The sequence below is a fragment of the Rana temporaria genome, chromosome 3, assembly GCF_905171775.1.
Source record: "Rana temporaria chromosome 3, aRanTem1.1, whole genome shotgun sequence".
In the NCBI taxonomy this organism is placed as follows: domain Eukaryota; kingdom Metazoa; phylum Chordata; class Amphibia; order Anura; family Ranidae; genus Rana; species Rana temporaria.
In genome coordinates, this window is record NC_053491.1 from 463,935,819 (window position 1) to 463,961,852 (window position 26,034).

General features: G+C 45.0%; 2 protein-coding genes across 2 annotated transcripts in view; both read left to right on the plus strand.

Moving 5' to 3' along the window:
* The window catches only part of LOC120930601 (extracellular calcium-sensing receptor-like), a 37,342-nt gene extending 30,724 nt beyond the window's left edge, over window positions 1-6,618 (plus strand). Inside the window, exons 6-7 of the mRNA XM_040341776.1 lie at window positions 2,597-2,720; window positions 5,617-6,618. Coding sequence (XP_040197710.1) covers window positions 2,597-2,720; window positions 5,617-6,560 — 1,068 coding nt within the window. The 3' untranslated portion in view covers window positions 6,561-6,618. The remainder of the gene's footprint in view (window positions 1-2,596; window positions 2,721-5,616) is intronic.
* A 2,469-nt stretch (window positions 6,619-9,087) lies between these two features.
* The window catches only part of LOC120930602 (extracellular calcium-sensing receptor-like), a 31,994-nt gene continuing 15,047 nt past the window's right edge, over window positions 9,088-26,034 (plus strand). The window contains exons 1-3 of the mRNA XM_040341777.1: window positions 9,088-9,150; window positions 12,275-12,291; window positions 21,297-21,588. Coding sequence (XP_040197711.1) covers window positions 9,088-9,150; window positions 12,275-12,291; window positions 21,297-21,588 — 372 coding nt within the window. The remainder of the gene's footprint in view (window positions 9,151-12,274; window positions 12,292-21,296; window positions 21,589-26,034) is intronic.

Below are 26,034 nucleotides of genomic sequence, written 5' to 3' on the forward strand. Positions count from 1 at the left end.
ATCAAACACTATTGGATTGTGGAGGGGGGAAAAGGGGGGGGTGGGCAGTGTCTCTGTTTCTGGGGTGTACCAAGATGGCTGCCAGACAGGACACAGGACCCAGGCTTGGGGGGCTATCAGCTAGGTAAAAAGCTGGCTGTGCTGAGCTGGGTTGCTGATCGGGGGATGATGGAGTCCTCCAGGGATAAGGGGGGGAATAGTCCGGAGGAATTCTATAGTGTTGGTGGCGTTTACAGGGCGTATGGGCGGCGCGCCGGTAGGCCGCGGTTGAAGCCGCGGACTTTCCTAAGGCGCAGCGGCCGCGAAATGGCCTAGGCTGGCGCGGGCGTGTGAAAACGCCGAAAAAAGCTGAAAATTAAGCCAGGGGGTGGCGGGGGGTATGCCTCAATCGTGGGTGGCCGTGTGGGGGCGATGCACAGTGTAACAGCGAGGCGGAGAGCCGCAGTGAGGGGCAGATGCGACGGCTGTCCTGAGAAGGACGGCCATCAATGGTTGCCCGAGATGGAAAACCCTGAGAGGCAGGGTCTTACCTGCGGAGAAGAGGGGGTCCAAAATGGAGAAAGGAGCTGGTCCTGGGAGTCCTGGTAGCTGCGGTGCAGCGAGTGGAGTACAGAGCCTGCCTAGCTTCTGACTGTCAGGTCTGGGTGGGAGCAGACTCGTAACGGAGGTCCGGAGCGCCCTACTCCACCTCTGACACTGACTGACTGCTGACTGACTGACTGAATGTCACAGGATATCCCACCACATAAGCCACATTATCGAATCTACATTTAATCACAAATTGGGGGTCCATGAAATAGGGGCATGAATGCAGAACTCCATTGAATGGGTAGTTCGCCTTTTAGGATTGCACCTTATAACTCGAGTAGGATTTTGGGAGCCCCTAGATAAGGCAGGTGGAGGAGAGTCTCAGTGGTTGGGAAGCCTCAGGAGAAGAGTTGCTGGAGGTTCTTGGCTCCTCCCAAATCCCCCCCCCTCACCAATGTAGAGAAGGAAAGGGGGCCGTGCAGGGCCTCTCTCCCATACTGGTTGGACTTGAAGGTATTGGGGAAACTTGATTGAGGGTAAGAGTATAGTTTGGCCGTGGATGGTCAGAGGTCCTAGACAGGGCTGATATCTGGATCTTGATGCAAGTACAAACGCCTCCCGCATGCAGGCATCCATTTAATTGCCTAGTTTATTGAATGGGAACTGTGAGCAGTAGACTGCCTGTTGAATAATGTTTGTGAACTGACTGTAATGCCGCATGCAACCTTTTTGAGTAAATAAGTTATTTAGCCAAGTCCTGGCCTCCATGTACTTATGTGAATATAAAGTCATCCACAGTCAATACCTGGGAAATGTGAAAGGAAGAATGTATTTTGTGTAAACCTGGCGGCCAAGTCTTCGTGCAAGTGTGTGTAATTATCCCTGGGAGTGAGGGGGTAGGTGAGCGTAGCCAGGCAGATGGAAGAGTTCGGTCCCTGACCATCATTCCCACACAGCAAGGTACAGGTGGGTCAAAGAGGGTGAGTAGGCCCTGGAACACGTGGATCTTAAGATAAGTTTGTCAAGCATCATGGCCTACCAGAGATAGCAGGCTGTCCTCTTACAGACTTTTGGATAAAGGGCTAAAAGCTCTGTTCAGATTGGGCTACTTTGGGAGATATCCCCTTACTTCCTGTTCTATGTGACACCTTTTACCCTTACAGAAAGTGAGGGAAATTCTGGACACCAGCAATCCAAACACACCAGAGTTTCTAAGCCTTTCCCACTCTGCAAAAAAAAAAAAAGACTATGGGCTAGATTCATCAAGCCCGCCGTAAGTTTGTGCTGGCGTAGCGTATCCTATTCACGCTACGCCTCCGCAACTTAGACGGGCAAGTGCAGTATTCACAAAGCACTTGCTCCGTATGTTGCGGAGGTGTAGCGTAAATCTGCCGGCGTAAGCACGCCAAATTCAAATTCTGAAGAGGTGGGCGTGTTTTATGTAACTAGGCGTATCTAGGTCATTTGCAAAGCCTTATTCGCGAACGACTTACGTAAACAACGTAAAAATTTAAAAATTTGACGCGGGAACGACGTCCATACTTAACATTGCGTACGCCTCAAATAAGCAGGAGCAACCATACGCTGGGAAAAGCCTAACATAAACGACGTAAAAAAAATGCGTTGGGCGCACGTACGTTTCTGAATCGGCGTATCTAGGTCATTTGCATATTCTACGCTGAAATCGACGGCAGCGCCACCTAGCGGCCAGCGTAAATATGCACCCTAAGATACGACGGCGTAAGAGACTTACACCAGTCGGATCTTAGCCTAATTTCGGCGTATCTTGCTTTCTGAATACAGAAAGAAGATACGCCGGCGCAGCTTTGAATCTACGTGGCGTATCTATAGATACGCCGGCGTAAATTCTTGCTGAATCTAGCCCCTTGTCTACCTCAGGGAGATTTCACCCTACTGTTTGACATACATCAAGATCAAGATGAAAAGTCATGCAAAATCCTCCCAAATAGGGATGCAGGCAGCAAAAAAAAAGTTGACAGACATTCAAATACTTCTTCAAACTATGTAAAAAAATTGTTTTAGCTTCAAATGCTCACTTTAATTGCAGGTCCCCATCTCTGTTTGCAGTCAAAGTTGTCCTCCAGGATTTCGAAAGGCTGCCAAACCTGGAGAACCACCCTGCTGCCTTCAATGCCTCCCCTGTGCACAAGGAGAGATTTCCAACCAGTCAGGTAAATTTCACCTCTGTTATTGGATAGCGGTCATCTATCTCTTACTATTCCTGTCAAAATGTACATATAAAAAAACTCCTTGTTAACATTGTCTTACATCTCTGGAAATCTGTCTGTATGCAGCACCATCTACAATTGCTTCATATCCCATAGACTGGGCCCTTGCCCCCGCTCCCGAGACCTTTGACAACCTCACGGGGGAACCCAGACTTTCCTCCAGGGATGTCCGAGGAATTTTTGAGACAAGAATGGCCCTTTGAGGATATGCTGGCACTCCAGTTTTACTCTGATGGGAAGCCTTTATCTTTTGAAGCCTTGAAATCTATCACTAAGATGTCCTCTCTACCCTTTTGGACTTACAGAAAGATCCAACATTTTCTCACAACCCAGGCTAGTCAGTCGTTTTGGTCACGACAACTTACGCCCTTCAAATCCTTGTGCCACCGTAAAACGCCACAAAGGCACCTAATCTCCCTCCTGTACACCCACCTTTTGGAGGTCTCATCGCAGACTCCCACCCCATCTCAAATCTCCTGGAATAGAGATCTCCAATCGTCCCTGTCAATGGAAGACTGGAACACTATCTATGAATACGCTCATAAAGGTTCTATGAATGTGGCCAATCAAGAGAATGGCTACAAGGTGATTACCAAGTGGTATAGGACCCCGTCACGTCTTTTCCCCTAATATTCCTGACACTTGCTGGAGGTGCGGGGCGGGGGTGGAAACCATGCTTCATGTGTGGTGGGAGTGTGTAATCCTTCAACCCTTCTGGAGGGAGGTCCATGATGTCATCTCGCATATCACTACTTACACTCTGGACTATACCCCATCCCAATTTCTCTTGCATCATACATCACTATCCAAAAAAGACTACTACAAATCCTTAGCCATGCATATGGTCAATGCTACCAGACTTTGTGTTCCCAGGCATTGGCGCTCCACTGTGGCTCCAACTGTCAGGGAGTGGCTCGCGCAGATCTCCTCCATAAAAGAAATGGAGGAATTGATTTTCATTTCGCAAGATAGAATGCATAAATTTTCCACTATATGGGCTTGCTGGAATCACTTTGTCACCACTGAGCGCTACCGTTGATTTGTCTCTTAGGCTGTCTGATCGGATAGGCAATACTCCCTTTGCGGTGTTGGGGGCTGGCGCGGATCCACTCATGCCCTCTCTGATCTTCCTCGTGCTGTGCTTATATGCCTCTTCCTCTCTCCCCCCTTCTTTTCTTATCCCTGCAGTCCTCCCCCTTTTTTTCCGTCCACCCCCCTTTTTTTTTCTCTTCCTTTTCTCCCCCTTTTTCCTTTTCTTTTCTTGTCTCTTTCTTCTTCCTAATTGTGGGAATCTGGCCCCTGCACTATCATGATACATTGCACTATAAATAATGAACATGATTGGTATCTCACGCCGTGTTTAAATTTACGATCCTCCGCCCTTTTTCGCTACATCACATTCTTTGTTCCTCGGTCATGGTCAGTTAATCTCAGCTGTGAACCTCATGTTGTATCATGATGTGTGTTTCTTTCATGCTGCTCTGTTATTTTCTGTTTTGTGACAACTATCTTGTCCTGTATGTTATGCTATATTTTCAATAAATAAAACTTTTATGGAAAAAAAACAACAACATAGATTCCATGTAGTCACTCAGTCACATAAAAATTATAGGGAAAATACAGAAGAGACACCCATGATGGATCAGCAGCATGTAGAATACTTTTGATCCCATGTTCCTAAGTAGGGCTGTGATAGGGTTTACTTGACCAACTACATTATCCATAGCTCCCAACTGTCCCTGATTTTGAGGGACTGTCCCTGATTTGGAGAAATGTCCCTCTGTCCCTCATTCCTCCTCATTTGTCCCTCATTTTGGCCTGATCAATATAGAGGTGTATAAAATGCAGTTTTTATCTATCCCAAAGTGTTTTCCAGCACTAAATCTTTCATCTGATTTCTAAATTGCTGCATTTAAAAAATTCCAAAAGCCAATATAAAGGAATAGTAGTGGTAAAAAAAGCACTTGTGGGTTTAACCAATCTTCTTTTTTTGTACAATTCTCCTTTAAGGGGGCGTGGCAAGGGGTGTGTCCTATGCCTGCATACTTTTGGTGATAGGTGTCCCTCATTCCCATCTAAGAAAGTTGGGAGGTATGCATTATCAGGGATGACCACCTCATGTCAGCTGAGCTGGGGGTGGTCCAGTTGCTGTGGTTGCACTGAAGAGTGACTGCCAATGGTGTAAAGCAAGATGTTTGCTGACAAGTCAGCTTTGAGCGGAATTCCGTCGGAAAAACCATCCAAGGTTTTTCCGACGGAAAATATGATCGTGTGTATGTGGCATAAGCCTATATAGACTGAGGCCCCGTACACACGACCGGTTTTCTCTGCAGAATTCAACCAGAAACTCGATGGGAAACGTATTCTGCCGAGAAAACCAGTCGTGTGTACACTTTTCGCCGAGGAAACCGACGAGGATCTCGTCGGGCCAAAAATAGAACATGTTCTCTATTTCCTCGTTAGTCAATGGGAAAAGTTGGCTCGCCCAGATCCTCGGCGGCTTCACAAGGAACTCGACGAGCAAAACGATGTGTTTTGCCTGTCGAGTTTCTCGGACGTGTGTACGGGGCCTCATAGTAAGACAGCAATTTCATACATTGATCTGAAATTCCTACCTCAACAGGGTGGGGTCAACAGGTCCACAAAGAAGAAAAGCCTGCAGAGTTTAGGGTTTATTTGTTTTTAAGCAACTGTATTGGAAACACAGTGCTGTTCTTATGAAATGGTCATCATTTATGTTTCACAAGGCTTTGATCTAACACAATGTATAGAAACAAGTAAAACATCAAAGTACAGATGTCAGTCCAAATGACGCATGCTCTTTTGTTTCATGTTGCAGATTCTTTTGAGTGCTACAAGTGTCCTTGGGATAAGTGGCCAGACCATCAGAAAGCAAAATGCCTTCAAAAAAGTATAGATTACCTTTCTTATGAAGATTTTCTTGGACTTTCTTTGGCAATCATCAGCATTGGGTCGTCTTTTGTTCCAGCCGTGATTCTTAAAATTATCACAAAGAACAAACAAAGTGCCATTGTGAAAGCCAGCAATTTTTCTTTAAGTTGCCTTCTTCTAGGATCTTTAGCACTGTGCTTCCTCAGCTCCTTAATTTTCATTGGGTCCCCCAACAGGGAGAGCTGTCTGTTACGTCAGGCTACATTTGGCTTGACTTTTGTTCTCTGCATATCCTGTATCTTGGCTAAGACAATCATGGTGTTGCTTGCATTCTTGGCTGTCAAACCATTAAGTAGGCTGAAAAAATGGACTAATATTCGGATGGCCTATGCAATTACAACACTTTGTTTCTTAGTACAGGTCATCTTGTGCATTACTTGGCTGTCTCTAGCTCCTCCATATCCACAGTACAACACTCATGTTTACCCAGAACTAATTATTGCTGAGTGCAATGAAGGCTCTACTTTTGCTTTTTGGACCATGTTGGGTTACCTATTTCTCCTGGCCACTATAAGCTTTATTGTTGCTTTCCTGGCTAGGAGACTTCCTGACAGCTTTAACGAGGCCCAGTTTATCACATTCAGTATGCTGGCCCTCCTGAGTGTCTGGATATCTTATATCCCAGCAACCCTTAGTGCTCAGGGCAAGTACACAGTGGCAATGGAAATCTTTGCCATTTTGGCTTCCAGCTGGGCTCTAGTCTTCTGCATGTTCCTTCCTAAATGTTTCATCATATTGTTTAGACCACACATGAACTCCAGGGAAATACTAATGAGGAGAGATAGGCCTAACACCCCAACATCTTCCAAAATATGTACATTGCCTCAGTGATTGGTCTTTTTTTTTAGTTGGGTTGCATTGAATTTGTTAAGTTAACCACTTAAAGCAGAGCTCCACCCTAAAGTGGAACTTCCACTTATCAGATTCCTCCCCCCTCCGGTGCCACAATTGGCACCTTTCGGGGGGTGACAGGATACCTGTCAAAGACAGGTATCCTTTCCCACTTCCGGGAGTTCGGCCGCGGCTGTGACGTCACCGTGGGGCTCCCTCCTCCTCCTCCCCCGGCCGCCAGGCAAATAGGAAAGAGGAGCGGGGCCTCGTGCATGCACAGTAGGGTTCCCGGCGTGAAGCCGAAAGGCTACACTGCCGGGTTCCCTTACCCGCAATTGTGACGGCAGCACCCAACAGCTGATGGTAACATCAGCTGCGGTGCCGACATTGAGGGACTGCAGGACAGGTACGTTTCCATTTATTAAAAGCCAGCAGCTGCAGTATGTGTAGCTGCTGGCTTTTAATTCTTTTTTTTCCCCCCGGTACACCGCTTTAAGCCCTGAGCCTATTTTTCAGACTCAGTGTTTACACGTTAAAAACTATTTTTTTTTTGCTAGAAAATTACTTAGAACCCCCAAACATTATACTTTTTTTTCTAACACCCTAGAGAATAAAATGGCGGTCATTGCAATACTTTTTGTCACACCGTATTTGCGCAGCGGTCTTACAAGCGCATTTAAAAAAAAAAAAAAAATTTTTTGAATAAAAAAATAAGACAACAGGAAAGTTATCCCAATTTTTTTTATATTGTGAAAGATAATGTTACGCCGAGTAAATTGATACCAAACATGTCACGCTTCAAAATTGCGCCCGCTCGTGGAATGGCGTCAAAATTTTACCCTTAAAAATCTCCATAGTCGCGACGATTATTTTTTTCAGATTCTCAGAGAGTTCTTTGCCATGAGGTGCCATGTTGAACTTCCAGTGACCAGTATGAGAGAGTGAGAGCAATAACACCAAATTTAACACACCTGCTCCCCATTCACACCTGAGACCTTGTAACACTAACAAGTCACATGACACCGGGGAGGGAAAAGAGCTTATTGGGCCCAATTTGGACATTTTCACTTAGGGGTGTACTCACTTTTGTTGTCAACGGTTTAAACATTAATGGCTGTGTGTTGAGTTATTTTGAGGGGACAGCAAATTTACACTGTTAGACTCCATTCACACCTGAGCGACAGCCGCGTTCGGCGGTAGCGGCGTATTTTGCCGCGGGTGTGAAACTTTCAATTTTTTTTTTTTTTCAAAGTCTTCCCATTGCTGTCAATGGGCAAACGCCAATGTCGCCTGAAAAAAAGGGTCCGGGACTTTTTTTCAGGCGACAGGCGTTCGACGTCTATGAGATGTGAACCATCTCCATAGACAGCAATGGGAATTCTCCCCTCTAGCGGCAGAAGCGTCCGGCGTCCGGCGTTTTGTCGCTCAGGTGTGAATGCAGCCTTATACAAGCTGTACACTCACTACTTTACATTGTAGCAAAGTGTCATTTCTTCAGTGTTGTCACATGAAAAGATGTAATAAAATATTTACAAAAATGGGAGGGGTGTACTCACTTTTTTAAGATACTGTATATAGTGAAGAGATGAATCATAATGATTTATTCCAACAAAAATAGATAAATACTGTATACAAAGGAGTTTGAGAAAAAATTGCAATTTTTCTTTAACATCTTTGTATATTTTATTCCTTGGAACAAAATGTAGTGGAGTGCTGAAACCCGTTAATTAATTCTTTCAATATTTACAGTATGAAGGCGAAATGGGAGAGCCTGGCTTCACAGCACTAATGCACTAGTCCAGGTGCTAATAGTATGTATTTGTATATATATTATAGTCTGAATTTTTATTTTATTTTCACTTTATATGTTTATTTATTTTTCTTTCCTTATTGTACATAAAACTACATGTGAGTAGGCACAGAGTAAATACAAAACCAAAAACAGATAGTCCGAATTTTTAATAAAAAAAGCAGTTTAACGGTTGACCTAAAGCGTCTGGCTGTGATAATTACACTAGCAGATGCCAATTATCAATTGATTGTCAATTATCGAGGCAACAAGACCAGAGATTCCATCTGGCAGCTATCAAATTCCCGCTGGAAATAATAATGGATGGCCCATGAGAAATGCCTGCAGAGACACCTTTGTTTTAACCCCCTGCAGAAACATTGCAGTTGGACGGGCTCTACAGTATGTGTGATTTTGCTAGGTGCAGACACAGTGAGTACAGAGTTAATTTTCCCCTGGAAATTTTAGTGTCATTCTCTATAAATGGTGAGAACCGGCACTCAACAACAAACAGGAAATATTGTTACATGGTAAGTGTGGGACATAAGCATATCATCAGTTTATTACAGGTATATGACGCCAACAATTTACATACATAACAGTCCCTGTCCTTTAAGTAGTTTACAATCTAAGGTCCCAACCCCACATGCATTTACACATACTAGAGTCAATTTATACAGGAGCCAATAAACTGACCAGCATGTCTTGGGAGGAAACCCATGCAAGCACAGGGCGAGCATGCAAACTCCATGCAAGTCCAGTCCTGACCAGGATTCCAACCAAGAACCCCATTGCTGCAAGGTAATTGTACTAGCCATCAAGCCACTGTGCTGCCCATACCTTGTGTAGTAATTATGCATTTACTCATTTGTATATGAGCCAGATTAGTTGAGTAATTTGTACAGTGCAGAGCCAGATAAGGTGAGTATACAGTAGAAGTGAGTTAGTGTTTAGTTTACACCCTCTGGAGCATTTTTGTAATTTTTTTGGCCTACATGTAAAAATCTGCATCTTTGGCTAAATACATTACGGTACTTTTTCTACTAGCTCCCTGAAAATTATGTATTTTTCTAAAAAGCAGAGACCCTGCAGAATAAAGGAGATGGTAGTGGCATTTTTTTTATGTCATACAATATAGCTTAACAAATATATATTTTCAGAAAAAAAATACATTAAAATGTATTTTATTGCACAAGAAAATAATTGAGTCCCCATGTTCTATTATTTAAAAGAGGTAGTAGAGTAAACAGATACCAAATGTCAAGCCTCAAAACTGAATGTGCCCACAAACTGGAAAAAATTATGGTAGCCAAAATTTTCAATAGCCTTGAACTGTCTTTACAGCTCACCAGCTAAGAGTAAACCATAAATGAGGGGACCTAGAATTATTGCTCTCACTTTGATGTTTGCTGTGATACATAGAATGTTACATAGTTACATAGTAGGTGAGGTTGAAAAAAGACACAAGTTCATCAAGTCCAACCTATGTAAGCATGTGTAGTGAGATCCCCAATTATATGTATATGTACGTGCCCTCTGCATGCAGTTGCATTTGCTCGTGGGTGCAGGGCAACAGGGTTGTCTTTTTTTTATTTTTTATTTGTATTCATTTTATATATATTTTTTTACTTTTTATTAATATGGTTTTCAGGCAGGGACAGAGTTAAATGAAATAGTTAGGCAAGCTGTTCTGGAAATGACAGCTCTTCATTTAAAGGCATTCAAAGCCTTACAATCTGCATCTTGTGATTTTCCCCTACAAAAGATGTGCATTGATCATGTAGCTTCATGGTGTCATTTGTTGCCCTGTACACACAGTTTATAGTAGAGTAAATCTTCATGGGCCAAATCCTCAAAAGGGATACGCAGGCGGAACTGCTGTTCAGCCTGCGTATCCCTGTGCCTATCTTTGGAACTGATCCTCAGAAGCAGTTTTCCAAAGATAGGCAGAAGATCTGACATCTGTAAGAGACTTACACTGTCGGATCTTAGGATGCAGTACCGCATCCGCCGCTGGGGGCATTTCTCATTGAAATGCCGCTTTGCGTATGCAAATGAGGACTTACGGAGATCCACAAAGCTTTTCAGCTTTGTGTTTTCTGCGTAAGTTTACGTTTGCATACGTAAAATTAGTTCTGCTTTTACAAAGTGTAAACTAGTAACACCTTGTAAAAACAGACCTTTTTTTCGATCGCCGCGATTTTTTTTAAATTTAGAATTTTTTTTCCCCGGCGCGTAACTTTTTTTTTACCCGACTCAACTTTATTGTCCCGTCGCAATCGACAAAGCCCGGCGTAACGTAATTTTGCGCGCTGCCCGTCGGGAAAATGATGTCACGAGCATGCGCAGTACGGCCGGCGCGGGAGCGCGCCTCATTTAAATTGTCATCGCCCCCTGCAGAAGAGGACCGCCTTGCGCCAGAGACATTTAAGTTACACGGTCTGAAATTTCTAGGTAAGTGCTTTGTGGATCGGGCACTTAGGTAGAAATTTTAAGTCAGTGTAACTTAAATGGGAAAAGATAATTTAGGCAGCTTTTTTGAGGATTTGGCCCCATATTCCTAAACATGAGGCATGCAGTATGACACTGCACAGGTTATTGCAAGACCTCTGTCTGTAGTGTGAGGACTGATAATTCCTGTGAAGAAACTACACAACCTACAATCCCTGGGTCTCTAAGTCTAAAGCTCTGCAGGTGAAAGCTACGCAGTATATAGATCTGACACAGACACTAGGCGGCAGAGTCATTTGTGATGCAGCACAGAGGAAATGGCAAGGGATAGATTGGATGCTCTGTGACCAAGGTCGAGAAGCTGTCTGTCCTTTTTGTGAATAGGGACAAGCTAGGTCAGCATTTTTCAGCCAGGGTTCCATGGAACCTTAGGGTTCCTCAAGAGGTTGCTAGGAGTTCCTTGAGTAAGAAAAAATTTCTGCCTCTCAGACAAGTTCCCATTGACACCAATTATTTTTTTATCTATCAGTAAGAAGGGGTTCTTCCCACTAACCATAAGTGTGAGGTGTCAGCATACCAAGACATTTTGGACAATTTCATGCTCTCAACTTTGTGGAAACAGTTTGGGGATGGCCCCTTCCTGTTCCAACATAACTGCTCACCAGTGCACAAAGCAAGGTCCATAAAGACATGGATGAGCGAGTTTGGGGTGGAGGAACTTGACTGGCCGGCACAGAGTCCTAACCTCAAGCCGAAAGAACACCTTTGGGATGAATTAGAGCAGAGACTGCGAGCCAGGCCTTCTCGTCCAACATCAGTGCCTGACCTCACAAATGTGCTTTTGGAAGAATAGTCAAACATTCCCATAGACACCTTCCTAAACCTCGTGGACAGCCCTCCCAGAAGAGTTGAAGCTGTCATAGCTGCAAAAGGTGGGCCAACTTAATATTGAACCCTACGGACAAAGACTGGGATGCCATTAAATTTCATGTGCGTGTAAAGGCAGGCGTTCCAATACTTTTGACAACATAGTGTATAAATACCTTTGTCTTATAAGAAGCTACTTTAGCCTGCTCTGTGCATGACAAAGTCTAAGCTCTATCTAGGAACTGTCAACCTTGGGTATTCCATCTTCTCACCTCAAGTTCTGTACTTCTCTTCCTTTTTACACCTCAAGTTCTGCAATACAATTTTGAAAAGACATCTAAGCACTGGACATCTCTTGCATGAAGAATATGAGTAAGTGTAACCATCTGGGGACAATTTATTGCAGTTGGGGTTCCACTTCCACTACGCATGTCCTAACTGAGCGGTGACACTGTATTAGAACGGTGGAGAGGCTCAGTATCCTAGCTTAGGTGCAAAAAAATTGGCAGCCAAAGAAAACGACCTACCTTGTTAAAATAGGACTATGTAAATAAATCATGATTCATGATTGTCTGGAATATTACCATTTTATTCATTTTGTTGACAGGTAGTCCCTAAATTATGGTTAGTATACACCTTAGTCTCTGGGCCTTCTTCCTTACCCCCTTTATTCCAGCTTTTTACAGTGAAGACTTCCATTGTCGAATGGATATTATGGGGCTTAATGGCATTGTTCTTCCAGGAGATGTAATATTGGGGGCCATGTTACCGGTTCGTATTGCTGATGTCTACCAGTATCTTTCATTTATTTCAAGACCTCCTGCTCCGACCTGTACACTGTAAGTAGCCAATGCAATTATTACATAAGTATGAGCTTTTACCCCATCCCCCGTGCATGTATGCTTAACCACTTAACCACTTAAGCCCCGGACCAATATGCAGCCTAAAGACCCAAGGTGTTTTTACAGTTCGGGACTGTGTCGCTTTAACAGACAATTGCGCGGTCGTGCGACGTGGCTCCCAAACAAAATTGGCGTCCTTTTTTCCCCACAAATAGAGCTTTCTTTTGGTGGTATTTGATCACATCTGCGGTTTTTAGTTTTTGCGCTATAAACAAAAATAGAGCGACAATTTTGAAAAAAAATCAATATTTTTTACTTTTTGCTGTAATAAATATCCCCCAAAAACATATATAAAAACATTTTTTTTCCTCAGTTTAGGCCGATACGTATTCTTCTACCTATTTTTAGTAAAAAAAATCGCAATAAGCGTTTATCGATTGGTTTGCGCAAAATTTATAGTGATTACAAAATAGGGGATAGTTTTATTGCATTTTTATTATTTTTTTTTTTTTTACTACTAATGGCGGCGATCAGCAATTTTTTTCGTGACTGCGACATTATGGCGGACACTTCGGACAATTTTGACACATTTTTGGGACCATTGTCATTTTCACAGCAAAAAATGCATTTAAATTGCATTCTTTATTGTGAAAATGACAGTTGCAGTTTGGGAGTTAACCACAGGTGGCGCTGTAGGAGTTAGGGTGCACCTAGTATGTGTTTACAACTGTTTGGGGGTGTGGCTGTAGGAATGACGTCATCGATCGTGTCTTCCCTATAAAGGGATCACTCGATCGATGCGCCGCCATAGTGAAGGACGGGGAAGCCGTGTTTACACACGGCTCTCCCCGTTCTTCAGCTCCGGGGAGCGATCGCGACGGAGCGGCTATAAACAAATAGCCGCGCCGTGGTCCCGGATCGCTCACCGAGCGGACCCGACCTCCGCATGTAGCGGGGGGGGGGTCCCGATCGGACCCCCCACCCGCTAATAGGCGAGGACGTACGTGTACGCCCATGTGCCTGTACGTGCCATATTGTGGACGTATATGTACATGCGGGGGTCGGGAACTGGTTAAGGACCAGTGCACAACGATATACGTCGACACAATGGCTCCTGTGGGCAGATGGGCGTACAGGTACGTCCCCTTCAGGGGCGGACTGACCATTCGGTCATTCGGTCATTGCCCGAGGGCCCCGTGGTGGGGGGCCCGGGCTGGCTCAGTCCGTCCCTGGAGGTGCCCGCAGCAGCGTCAGCTTCTACACAATTTAAAAAAACGTAGTCTGTACTCTGTACCCCCGAGATGCCTTGTATAAGAGGCTCGCTCGGGAGTTATGAGCTTCCCAGGATGGATGGCTCATCAGAGCCGTGAGCCGTGCGTGTGGGGATGTAAAGTGACACTGACAGGCGCTCCGGCCACCTCTCTCCCCACCTCTCTCCCCACCTCTCTCCCCTGTGCTTCAGCTGAGGGGGCGGGGCCATAAGTCACTGCCTCGGAGGACTGCATGTGAAGGAGCTGCTGCTGCTGGACTGGAGAGGCAGAGCACACTGAATTGCACAGACACAGGAACGCATGGCATTCACAATGACCTGCCTTGTGTTGTGTGCAGATTAGCAGGTCAGTGTGATAAATAATGAAAGCCCTGTGATTGCAGTTACCGTGACAGTGTCTAATCTGTGTAATAAGAGCCATGCCCATGCTGATTGTTTCTTTACCTTCTTGCCCTGTGCTGTGTCTGTGCTTATTTACCAGGTAGCAGGTCATGTCAGGGGCTATTCACTAGTGCACATGATGAGCCATCCATCCCGGAGTCTTGTCAAGATGGTTCCCCTATCGGATAGGTTCCCACCTCGACTGCGCAGGCGCTGCACTTGCGCAGTCGGAGGCTACGAAAATCTCCAAGCCCGAAGAGCTGTTTGTTAGCTGTAAACAGAGCATATGCAATGAACACTGCGCTCGCTCCCGACCCAATGCTTGGTGCTGGTTACACACACCCCCAGTTTGTTGATATTCTCAATATGACATCCACCCCTTTGACAAAAGCACTGGCCATCGAGTGGAGGAGCCGTGTATAACCAGCCCCAAGCATTGGGTCGGGAGCGAGCGCATTGCGCATGCTCCATTTACAGCGGACAAACAGCTGTTCAGCCTCGGAGATTTCCGTAGACTCTGACTGAGCATGTTGAGGTCGGAAACTATCAGATAGAGGAACCATATCGTCAGGACACCGGCCAGCTCATACCTCCCGACCCCCTCATATACAACAGCCACATCAACCTAGCTAGTGGGATTTAATGGTTCAAGGCACTGCTTTCTCGGGGGTACAGACTCAGTTTTTTTTATTGTGTATGATAAGCTGCCACTGTTGCGGGCACCTCCAGTGGCGGACTGAGCCGGCCCGGGCCCTGCCACCACGGTGCCCTCGGGCAGTTACCGACTGACTGGTCAATCCGCCCCTGCACACTGATATCTGGTACACTGAATGCCACTCAGTGTATAGATGTCAGTGTTATATATAGGGAATAGCACTTAGACCTGGTTCACATTGAAGCAATTTACCATGCGATTTGACATGTCAAATCGCATGGCAATGGCACTAACCAAATCGGTGCGATGCCCCATTTGTGGCGCCGATTCCCAAAAGTAGTTTCTGTACAACTTTTGGCAACTTCTTGGTGCAATTTCCATAGACATCTGTGCTGCAACCCTCACAGATGTCTCTGAAATCACCCGCCAAATTCGCACTGATATGCGGGTATGAAATCATGCGAGTTTAGCTGAACTGTCTCGCACAATTTCATTCCCGCTGTCAGTGCGAACCTGGACTAAAGCTGATTCACACCTATGGCATTTTTTGTGCATTTTGCAGATTTGCACAACAATCCATTTAACATGGTTTCCTATGGAACACGTTCTGTAGTGCAAATCTGCAAAATGCAAAAAGCACTAAAAATGCCATAGGTGTGAATCCAGCCTAAGTGAGTGTTATTCCCTATATATATTCCTTATGTTGGTGGTCAGTGAGAAGAATGTTCCTTACATTGGTGATCGGTGAGAAGAATGTTCCTTACATTGATGATCAGTGGGAAGAATGTCCCTTACATTGGTGATCAGTGGGGAGAATGTTCCTTACATTGGTGATCAGTGGGAAGAATGATCCTTACATTGCTGATCAGTGGGAAGAATGATCCTTACATTGGTGATCAGTGAGAAGAATGTTCCTTACATTGGTGATCAGTGGGAAGAATGTTCCTTACATTGGTGATCAGTGAGAAGAATGTCCCTTACATTGGTGATCAGTGAGAAGAATGTCCCTTACATTGGTGATCAGTGGGAAGAATGTCCCTTACATTGGTGATCAGTGAGAAGAATGTCCCTTACATTGCTGATCAGTGGGAAGAATGTCCCTTACATTGGTGATCAGTGAGAAGAATGTCCCTTACATTGCTGATCAGTGGGAAGAATGATCCTTACATTGGTGATCAGTGAGAAGAATGTTCCTTACATTGGTGATCAGTGGGAAGAATGTTCCTTACATTGGTGATCAGTGGGAAGAATGTCCCTTACATTGGTGATCAGTGAGAAGAATGTCCCTTACATTGCTGATCAGTGGGAAGAATGTCCCTTACATTGGTGATCAGTGAGAAGAATGTCCCTTACATTGGTGATCAGTGGGAAGAATGTTCCTTACATTGGTGATCAGTGGGAAGAATGTTCCTTACATTGGTGATCAGTGAGAAGAATGTCCCTTACATTGGTGATCAGTGAGAAGAATGTCCCTTACATTGGTGATCAGTGAGAAGAATGTTCCTTACATTGGTGATCAGTGAGAAGAATGTCCCTTACATTGGTGATCAGTGGGAAGAATGATCCTTACATTGCTGATCAGTGGGAAGAATGCTCCTTACATTGGTGATCAGTGGGAAGAATGATCCTTACATTGCTGATCAGTGGGAAGAATGATCCTTACATTGGTGATCAGTGAGAAGAATGTTCCTTACATTGGTGATCAGTGGGAAGAATGTTCCTTACATTGGTGATCAGTGAGAAGAATGTCCCTTACATTGGTGATCAGTGAGAAGAATGTCCCTTACATTGGTGATCAGTGGGAAGAATGTCCCTTACATTGGTGATCAGTGAGAAGAATGTCCCTTACATTGCTGATCAGTGGGAAGAATGTCCCTTACATTGGTGATCAGTGGGAAGAATGCTCCTTACATTGGTGATCAGTGAGAAGAATGTTCCTTACATTGGTGATCAGTGGGAAGAATGTCCCTTACATTGGTGATCAGTGAGAAGAATGTCCCTTACATTGCTGATCAGTGGGAAGAATGATCCTTACATTGGTGATCAGTGAGAAGAATGTTCCTTACATTGGTGATCAGTGGGAAGAATGTTCCTTACATTGGTGATCAGTGGGAAGAATGTCCCTTACATTGGTGATCAGTGAGAAGAATGTCCCTTACATTGCTGATCAGTGGGAAGAATGTCCCTTACATTGGTGATCAGTGAGAAGAATGTCCCTTACATTGGTGATCAGTGGGAAGAATGTTCCTTACATTGGTGATCAGTGGGAAGAATGTTCCTTACATTGGTGATCAGTGAGAAGAATGTCCCTTACATTGGTGATCAGTGAGAAGAATGTCCCTTACATTGGTGATCAGTGAGAAGAATGTTCCTTACATTGGTGATCAGTGAGAAGAATGTCCCTTACATTGGTGATCAGTGGGAAGAATGATCCTTACATTGCTGATCAGTGGGAAGAATGTTCCTTACATTGGTGATCAGTGGGAAGAATGTCCCTTACATTGGTGATCAGTGAGAAGAATGTTCCTTACATTGGTGATCAGTGAGAAGAATGTTCCTTACATTGGTGATCAGTGGGAAGAATGTTCCTTACATTGGGGGTCAGTGAGAAGAATGTTCCTTACATTGGTGATCAGTGAGAAGAATGTTCCTTACATTGGTGATCAGTGGGAAGAATGTTCCTTACATTGGTGATCAGTGAGAAGAATGTTCCTTACATTGGTGATCAGTGGGAAGAATGTTCCTTACATTGGGGGTCAGTGAGAAGAATGTTCCTTACATTGGTGATCAGTGAGAAGAATGTTCCTTACATTGGTGATCAGTGGGAAGAATGTTCCTTACATTGGTGATCAGTGAGAAGAATGTTCCTTACATTGGGGGTCAGTGAGAAGAATGTTCCTTACATTGGTGATCAGTGAGAAGAATGTTCCTTACATTGGGGGTCAGTGAGAAGAATGTTCCTTACATTGGTGATCAGTGAGAAGAATGTTCCTTACATTGGTGATCAGTGAGAAGAATGTCCCTTACATTGCTGATCAGTGGGAAGAATGATCCTTACATTGGTGATCAGTGGGAAGAATGATCCTTACATTGGTGATCAGTGGGAAGAATGCCCCTTACATTGGTGATCAGTGGGAAGAATGTTCCTTACATTGGTGATCAGTGAGAAGAATGTCCCTTACATTGGTGATCAGTGAGAAGAATGTTCCTTACATTGGTGATCAGTGAGAAGAATGTTCCTTACATTGGTGATCAGTGGGAAGAATGCTCCTTACATTGGTGATCAGTGAGAAGAATGTTCCTTACATTGGTGATCAGTGGGAAGAATGTTCCTTACATTGCTGATCAGTGGGAAGAATGATCCTTACATTGGTGATCAGTGGGAAGAATGTTCCTTACATTGGTGATCAGTGAGAAGAATGTTCCTTACATTGGTGATCAGTGGGAAGAATAGTCCTTACATTGGTGATCAGTGGGAAGAATGTTCCTTACATTGGTGATCAGTGGGAAGAATGTTCCTTACATTGGTGATCAGTGAGAAGAATGCTCCTTACATTGGTGATCAGTGGGAAGAATGTTTTAATTCCTATAATAAACATTTATTTTGAACAGTGTGTAGAGAAATTCTTTGAACGCCTGCAATGTGGGCAGTGCAATATGTAGGTGGGACTTTGTGTGAATGTAGCTTTAACGTGGGCGGGGACACAGGGGGCCCCATGATCTCCTTTTGCCCGGGGGCCCCATGAACTGTCAGTCCGCCCCTGGTCCCCTTTAAGGCCTCGTACACACGACCGAACATGTCTGCTGAAACTGGTCCGCGGACATGTTCGGTCGTCTGTACGGCAGACCGGACCAGATTCCCGGCCGAGCGGACAGGTTTTCAGCAGACAAATGTTTCTTAGCATGCTAAGAAACATGTCCGCTGGAAGCCTGTCCGTCGGACATGTTCGGTCGTCTGTACGACTCACCTGACATGTCCGCTCGGCCGAAAGCCCTCGCATGCGTCGAAGTGATTCGACGCATGCGTGGAAGCATTGACCTTCCAGGGTCAATCGTCGCGGCGACGGCGCGTCCACGTTCGCTGTCCGCGGGAAATTTGGTCTGATGGTGTGTACAGCCATCAGACCAAAATCCGACAGCGGACATGTCCGATGAAAACGGTCCGCGGACATGTCCCGTCGTTTGTATGAGGCCTAAGATGCAGCATTTTATATATACATATACAGTATCTCACAAAAGTGAGTACACCCCTCAAATTTTTAAAATATTTTATTATATCTTTTCATGTGACAACACTTTGCTACAATATAAAGTAGTGAGTGTACAGCTTGTATAACAGTGTACATTTTCTGTCCCCTCAAAATAACTCAACACACAGCCATTAATGTCTAAACCACTGGCAACAAAAGTGAAAATGTCCAAATTGGGCCCAATTAGCCATTTTCCCTCCCCAGTATCTTGTGACTCGTTAGTGTTACAAGGTCTCAGGTGTGAATGGGGAGCAGGTGTGTTAAATTTGGTGTTATCGCTCTCACTCTCTCATACTAGTCACTGGAAGTTCAACATGGCACCTCATGGCAAAGAACTCTCTGAGGATCTAAAAAAATAATTTTTGCTCTACATAAAGATGGCAATCTTTTCTTATAGCCTAGGCCAAGACCCTGAAACTGAGCTACAGCATGGTGGTCAAGACCATACAGCTGTTTAAAAGGACAGGATCCACTCAGAACAGGCCTCGCCAGAGGTTGACCATAGAAGTTGAGGTCACGTGTTCAGCGTCATATACAGAGGTTGTCTTTGGGAAATAGACGTATGAGTGCTGCCAGCATTAGTGCAGAGGTTGAAGGGGTGGGGGGTCAGCCTGTCAGTGCTTAGACCATACGCTGCACACTGCATCAAATTGGTCTGCATGGCTGTCATCCCAGAAGGAAGCCTCCTCTAAAGATGATGCACAAGAAAGCCCACAAACAGTTTGCTGAAGACAAGCAGACTAAGGTCATGGATTACTGGAACCACATCCTGTGGTCTGATGAGACCAAGATAAACTTATTTGGTTCAGATGGTGACAACCGTGTGTGACGGCAACCAGGTGAGGAGTACAAAGACAAGTGTGTCCTGCCTACAGTCAGGCATGGTGGTGGGAGACTCATGGTCTGGGGCTGCATGAGTGCTGCGGACACTGGGGAGCTACAGTTCATTGAGGGAACCATGAATGCCAACATGTACTGTGACATACTGAAGCAGAACATGATCCCCTCCCTTCAGATACTGGGCCGCAGGGCAGTATTCCACCATGATAACAACCCCAAACACACCTCCAAGATGACCACTGCCTTGCTAAAGAAGCTGAGGGTAAAGGCGATGAACTGGGGCATCCTCAAGCGGAAGGTGGAGGAGCGCAAGGTCGCTAACATCCACCAGCTCTGTGATGTCCTCATGGAGAAGTGGAAGAGGACTCCAGTGACAATCTGTGAAGCTCTGGTGAACTCCATGCCCAAGAGAGTTAAGTCAGTGCTGGAAAATAATGGTGGCCACACAAAATATTGACACTTTGGACTTAATTTGGACATTTTCACTTAGGGGTGTACTCACTTTTGTTGCCAGCGGTTTAGACATTAATGGCTGTGGGTTGAGTTATTTTGAGGGGACAGCAAATTTACACTGTTATACAAGCTGTACACTCACTAGTTTACATTGTAGCAAAGTATCATTTCTTCAGTGCTGTCACATGAAAAGATAGAATAAAATATTTACAAAAATGTGAGGGGTGTACTCACTTTTGTGAGATACTGTATCTAAAACACAAGTTTTAATGGCTTATCATATGTTTGTTTAAAACGTTTATATTACCGTATTTATTGGGGTATAGCGCGCTCCCGCGTATAGCGCGCACCCCTAAAGTTGGCCAGAAATTCCTGTGGAAAAAAGTATTTTGTACTTACAGTTTTGGTGTCTTGCGCGGCGTCCATCAGCGGCCTCGTCGGGTCCGGCGTCCGTCTGCAGGTTCGGGTGTCCTCTTCGTCTGGTCCGGCGTCCTTCTGCGGCGTCCTCCTCGCTCGTTTCCCGCGCCGAGTTTGAATACTGCGTCGGCATATACCGAGCGCAGTACACTCTGGCAGGCTCGGCTACTGTCGCGCTCACATCCTGTACGTCCAGGATGTGAGCGCGGGAGGAGCCGAGACTGGCCGTCTATACACGAGTGTACTGCGCTCGGTATATGCTGGCGCAGTATTCAAACTCGCCGCGGGAAAGCGGGTATCGGCGTATATCGCGCACCCACGATTTTGCCCTGATTTTCAGGGCAAAAAAGTGTGCGGTATACGCCGATAAATACGGTAATTAGATTTTTACAACAATGTAAAAAAGAACATTGACCAACTCATGCACCTCCTTGGTACAAGATATACACATATTCCTAACACATGCATTAACCCTTCATAAATGCTTCTACATATGTTGACATTTTTTTTCTTTCCACAAGGCTTCACTTTGGCTATTTCCAGCAGCTACAAGCCCTGTTATTTTCTGTAGAAGAGATAAACAAAAATGAGGACCTTCTACCCAATATAACTATGGGGCTCCAGTGGTATGACACTTGTGCGGTGATACCCGTGAACACAGCCGCAACTTTACAAGTACTAACTGGACTCAATGTGGCCATCCCCAATTATCAATGTCTACACAATGCTCCTCTCAGCGCTTTTATTGGCTCCGCTTCCTCCACCCACTCTATAGTTGCAGCCAATATTCTGGGACTCTACCGTTACCCACAGGTAACACACTGTCTTCTGTAAAATGTTTGGATAGTGTAAAGGGAAGCCATAGAAAGAGAATACAGAAGTGTACAGCTTTGTTGATGACCTAGTTGAGTAGTTATCATACTGATCTTTTGGCTTCACTATTTATTGAGTGCCAGAGCCAGAAACTTGCAAGTTCAGAATTTAATTTGTGTATTCAAGCATATTTTGCTCAGAAGTATAGAAAAAAAAAAGGAGTGCCTGTCAAAATCCTGAGAGACCAAAAAAGTTTATTTTGTCATAAAACTTTAACCACTTGCCGACCGCTGCACGCCGATATACGTTTGCAGAATGGCAGCGGTGGGCAAACGGGTGTACCTGTACACCTCTGTTAGGAAGCCGCGCGGCGGGCGCACACACCGCTCTCTCCGTGACCTTGCCCGCGGGCCCCGCAAACTTGATGTCTGCTGTCGGCCCGCGATCGTGTCACAAAGAGACAGAATGGGGAGATGTCTATGTAAACAAGGCATTTCCCTGTTCTGCCTAATGACAGGACAAAAATAGTTCATTCAAAAAAGGATTGCCAGGAAGAGATGGTAAACATAGTATCCCGGGATTCCCCACCGACAAACAAGTCACAGCGACCAGGGACAAAATAACCAAAAAATTGAGTAGAAAAGGAAGAATAAGAAGAAGGGCAGCTATTTAGTATGCCAAAAGACCCCCCCCCCCCCCCAGTATAAAACCCGCCACAGCTTTATTGGTGAAAACCACAATGTTTATTTCTTGTACAAAAGATTTTATTGAAAAGACACATCAGCAAAAAAGTACAAAACAATGATGGACACATCATAAAGCAACAAATACAAAGTTGCAGACAACAGAAAAAAAAAAAAAATGAATAAAAAATATTAATCCTGAAACCTGGAATTAGAACCTATCAGCAGAAATCCAAGGGCGGGTATAACTGAGCAAGAAAGAAAGTCCATACCTCGCATTGCCTGATAAGGTTGTAGTATATTGATTTAGGAGACCCACCAGCTGTCTCGCCGGTTTACAAATAATAATAATAAAAAGAAAAAAAAAAAAAGAAAAAAGGAATTATATAAAAGAGAGTGAAATTCACCAGTCTACAGCACAAACAGTAGCACAACATGTGTCCAAGCCCGTGGGCCAGAGCAACCGAGAGAATTTTTTTTTTTTTTTTTTTTGGGGGGGGGGGGAAGGGGGGGATTATTTTGGAATAGGAAGTGGTTAAGTGCACAGTAAAATATAGAAACTCCGAGGCAGTGAAGAGGATGGTAATATTATTTGTACTAATGTACGGAATCCAGAAATGTTTATTTGTTTGTAAATGTAACTTTATAGTACTAACCGTTTACTGTGGAAAAAAAGGAAAACAGAGATAAAATAAAGAATTAAAAAAAAAAGAGGAGAAACCAGAATGGAAAGAAGGGGATAGAATAGAGAGAGGGAAGTAGGGGAAAGGGGTGGTCCGCGGGGTGTGGGGAACAGAAGCTCATCAAAGGGAAAGCAACGCTGAGTCAAATCGAGTAGAATGATTGTGGGCTCCGTAATTGGTTTCCACAAAAGGGCCTCGAAAGGGTCCCTTTTTAGGTTGGTGTTAAAGAGATTACGGAGCAACGCGTAAACTCTAACCCACAATCTGCACACCCTGGGGCAGGTCCACCAGATGTGCGCCATCGTACCATCCTGAGAGCACCCACGGAAGCACAAAGGGGAGTAGGATGGAATAAAACTTGCCAATCTGGCTGGGGTATGGTACCACCTATAGAACACCTTGTAAGCGTTTTCTAAAAAGAGGACATTCTTAGAGCATTTGGACAGTGCTATGGTCATAGTGTGCCAGTCCTCTGGATCAAGTTGTTTCCCAAGCTCAGCCTCCCATTGGAGGTGGTAAGGTCTCAGTAATGGTTTTTTAGAACTAATGATAGCAGTATAAATCAAAGATATAAGCCCCGAGGACTGGGGACGCGATCTACATATCCTTTCGAAAGGGGTCATAATGTAGGGCGTGGGTTGGGATTTTATAAGTTGTTGGAGAAAATGTCGGAGAGTTGGAGATAACTATAATGCTCCCTAAGGGGGATGTCATGGGAGGAACGCAAGACAGCAAAAGAGATAATCTTGGTTGGGGCGAGCATGGAATGAACATCAACAAACCCATGGTCAGTCCACCATGAGAACTGTAACGGGTTGTCACAACCCGGGGGGAATAGTGGGCAGTGAAGGAGACGGAGTAGCGGAAGATGAGAAGAAATCAGGCCCGCTGAGTATTTGACCGTATCCCACAGCCGAAGGGAGTGGGCCAAGCAGGGACCCATATTGGGCGGGCGGTGTGCCTGGGGGAGCCAAGGAATGGAAGCTAGTGGTGTCGGATGAGAGTCCACTATATCAAGGGTGGCCCATAATGGCATTTGTTGCTTCTCATGAAGATGGGACAGTGGGGCAATACCTGCTGCTGTGTAATATGCTAGTAAATTAGGGACTGAGAGGCCCCCATTAATTCTACGGGCATATAGAACCTGCCTCTTAATCCTGGGTCTGGTGGAGCCCCAAACAAACTGCAGAATTTTCCGCTGGTGTATTCGGAGAATATGAGACGGAACCTGGACCGGTAAAACACGGAAAAAATAAAGTAATTTCGGGAGGTAAGTCATGCGCACAGTCGCCACTCTTCCAAACCAAGAAAGCGGAAGAGTGGACCAAGCGGTAAGCATAGCCGATAATTTCTCAAAAAGAGGAGGAAAATTAGCTCGGTATAAGTCTGAGTATTGTGGAGTTAGCTTAATTCCCAAATAAGGTAATGAAGATAGCCATTGGAAGGAAAAAGCAGACTGTAGGGGCTCCAGTTCCGAGGGTGGGAGATTAATAGCCATCGCTTTAGATTTTGCCGGATTAACCGATAAGCCAGAGAACGAGGCAAAAATATCCAGAAGGGACAACAGATTGGGGAGGGAAACTCTGGGCTTGGTAATGGTCAACAGAATGTCATCCGCAAATAATGACAATTTGTGTGAGGTGCCCGCCACCTCCACCCCCGAAACATCTGGATGGGATCTAATAGCTTCCGCCAAGGGCTCTAAAGCCAGGACGAACAGGAGCGGGGAGAGCGGGCAGCCCTGACGGGTTCCCCTCCTAATAGGTAAGGTGGACGACTCAAAACCGTAGTATCTTACCTTGGCCTGGGGGGAGTCATATATAGCCGAAACCCAGCTCAGGAAAGAGGTACCAAAACCATAATGACGGAGCACCTGTGTCAAATAGGGCCAAGACAGAGAGTCAAAGGCCTTATTAACGTCTAGAGATAGAAACATTGTTTCCAAGGATCTATTATGTACTATATGCTGAATTTGGATGAGCCTCCTAATGGCATCCCCTGCCTGTCTGTGAGGGACAAAACCCACCTGGTCCTTCTTTATCAGACGAGGAAGAAAGGAGTTCAGGCGATTCGCCAAGATTTTGGTCAAGATTTTCATGTCAATGTTGATTAAGGAAATGGGCCGGAAATTAGCCCAAGAAGAATGGTCCCTATCTGGCTTAGGGATCATTACAATATTAGCAGTCAGCAAGTTCGGTGAAAACGAATGACCACTCTTAACCGAATTATACATGGCCGCAAGATGCGGAGCTAAAACATCCGCTAATTTTCGGTAGTAAAGGGCCGTAAAGCCATCTGGACCCGGCCTCTTACCGACCTTGAGCTCTTTAATACACTGAAGGACTTCTGAGACCTGTATATCTCCGTCCATGAGAGACATGTGGGTATCGGATAAGGAAGGTAAGAGCAATCCAGGCCCTGGACAGAGGAGTGAGTAGGGGCTGAATAAAGCTTGGTAAGCCGGTAACAAAATTCGTCTAAGACCCGCTGTGGATTGCCCGTGAGAATATTGTGACGGGTGCGCAAATTTATGGGAGTACATTTCGGAGTGAAAGTACGCAATCTATTAGCTAACATTGCATTGGGCTTATTTGCCTTGACATACCATTTTTGGCGGGCCCAACGCAAAGTGCCCTCCGCCTCCTCAGTCAAACATACATCTAGGTCCGTACGAGCCTTGTCCAGGAGCCTACGATTAACCGGGGAGGGAGATTGTTTGCAAGCTGCAGACAGGGCCTCAAGGCGTTGCTCCAGATCACGACGAGTCTGGATACGTTCTTTCTTACGCCTTGACGCAATACGAATGACATGTCCCCGAAGGACCGCTTTATATGCCTCCCATAATGTGACCGGAGATGAAACAGTCCCCGCATTAAGTACAAAGTAATCCTTGGAGGCCTCAAGGATGTCAGAAAGAATCGGCTTAAAGGACAAAAGAGAATCGTTCATCACCCAGGGGGCATGTTGTGGTTTACTGAGAAGGGAGTGGCATACAGCCAGGACCGGGTCATGATCCGACCAGGGAGCCGCTAGGATAGTAACAGAGTCAAGTATGGGAAGGTGCTTCCTCAGTACAAACA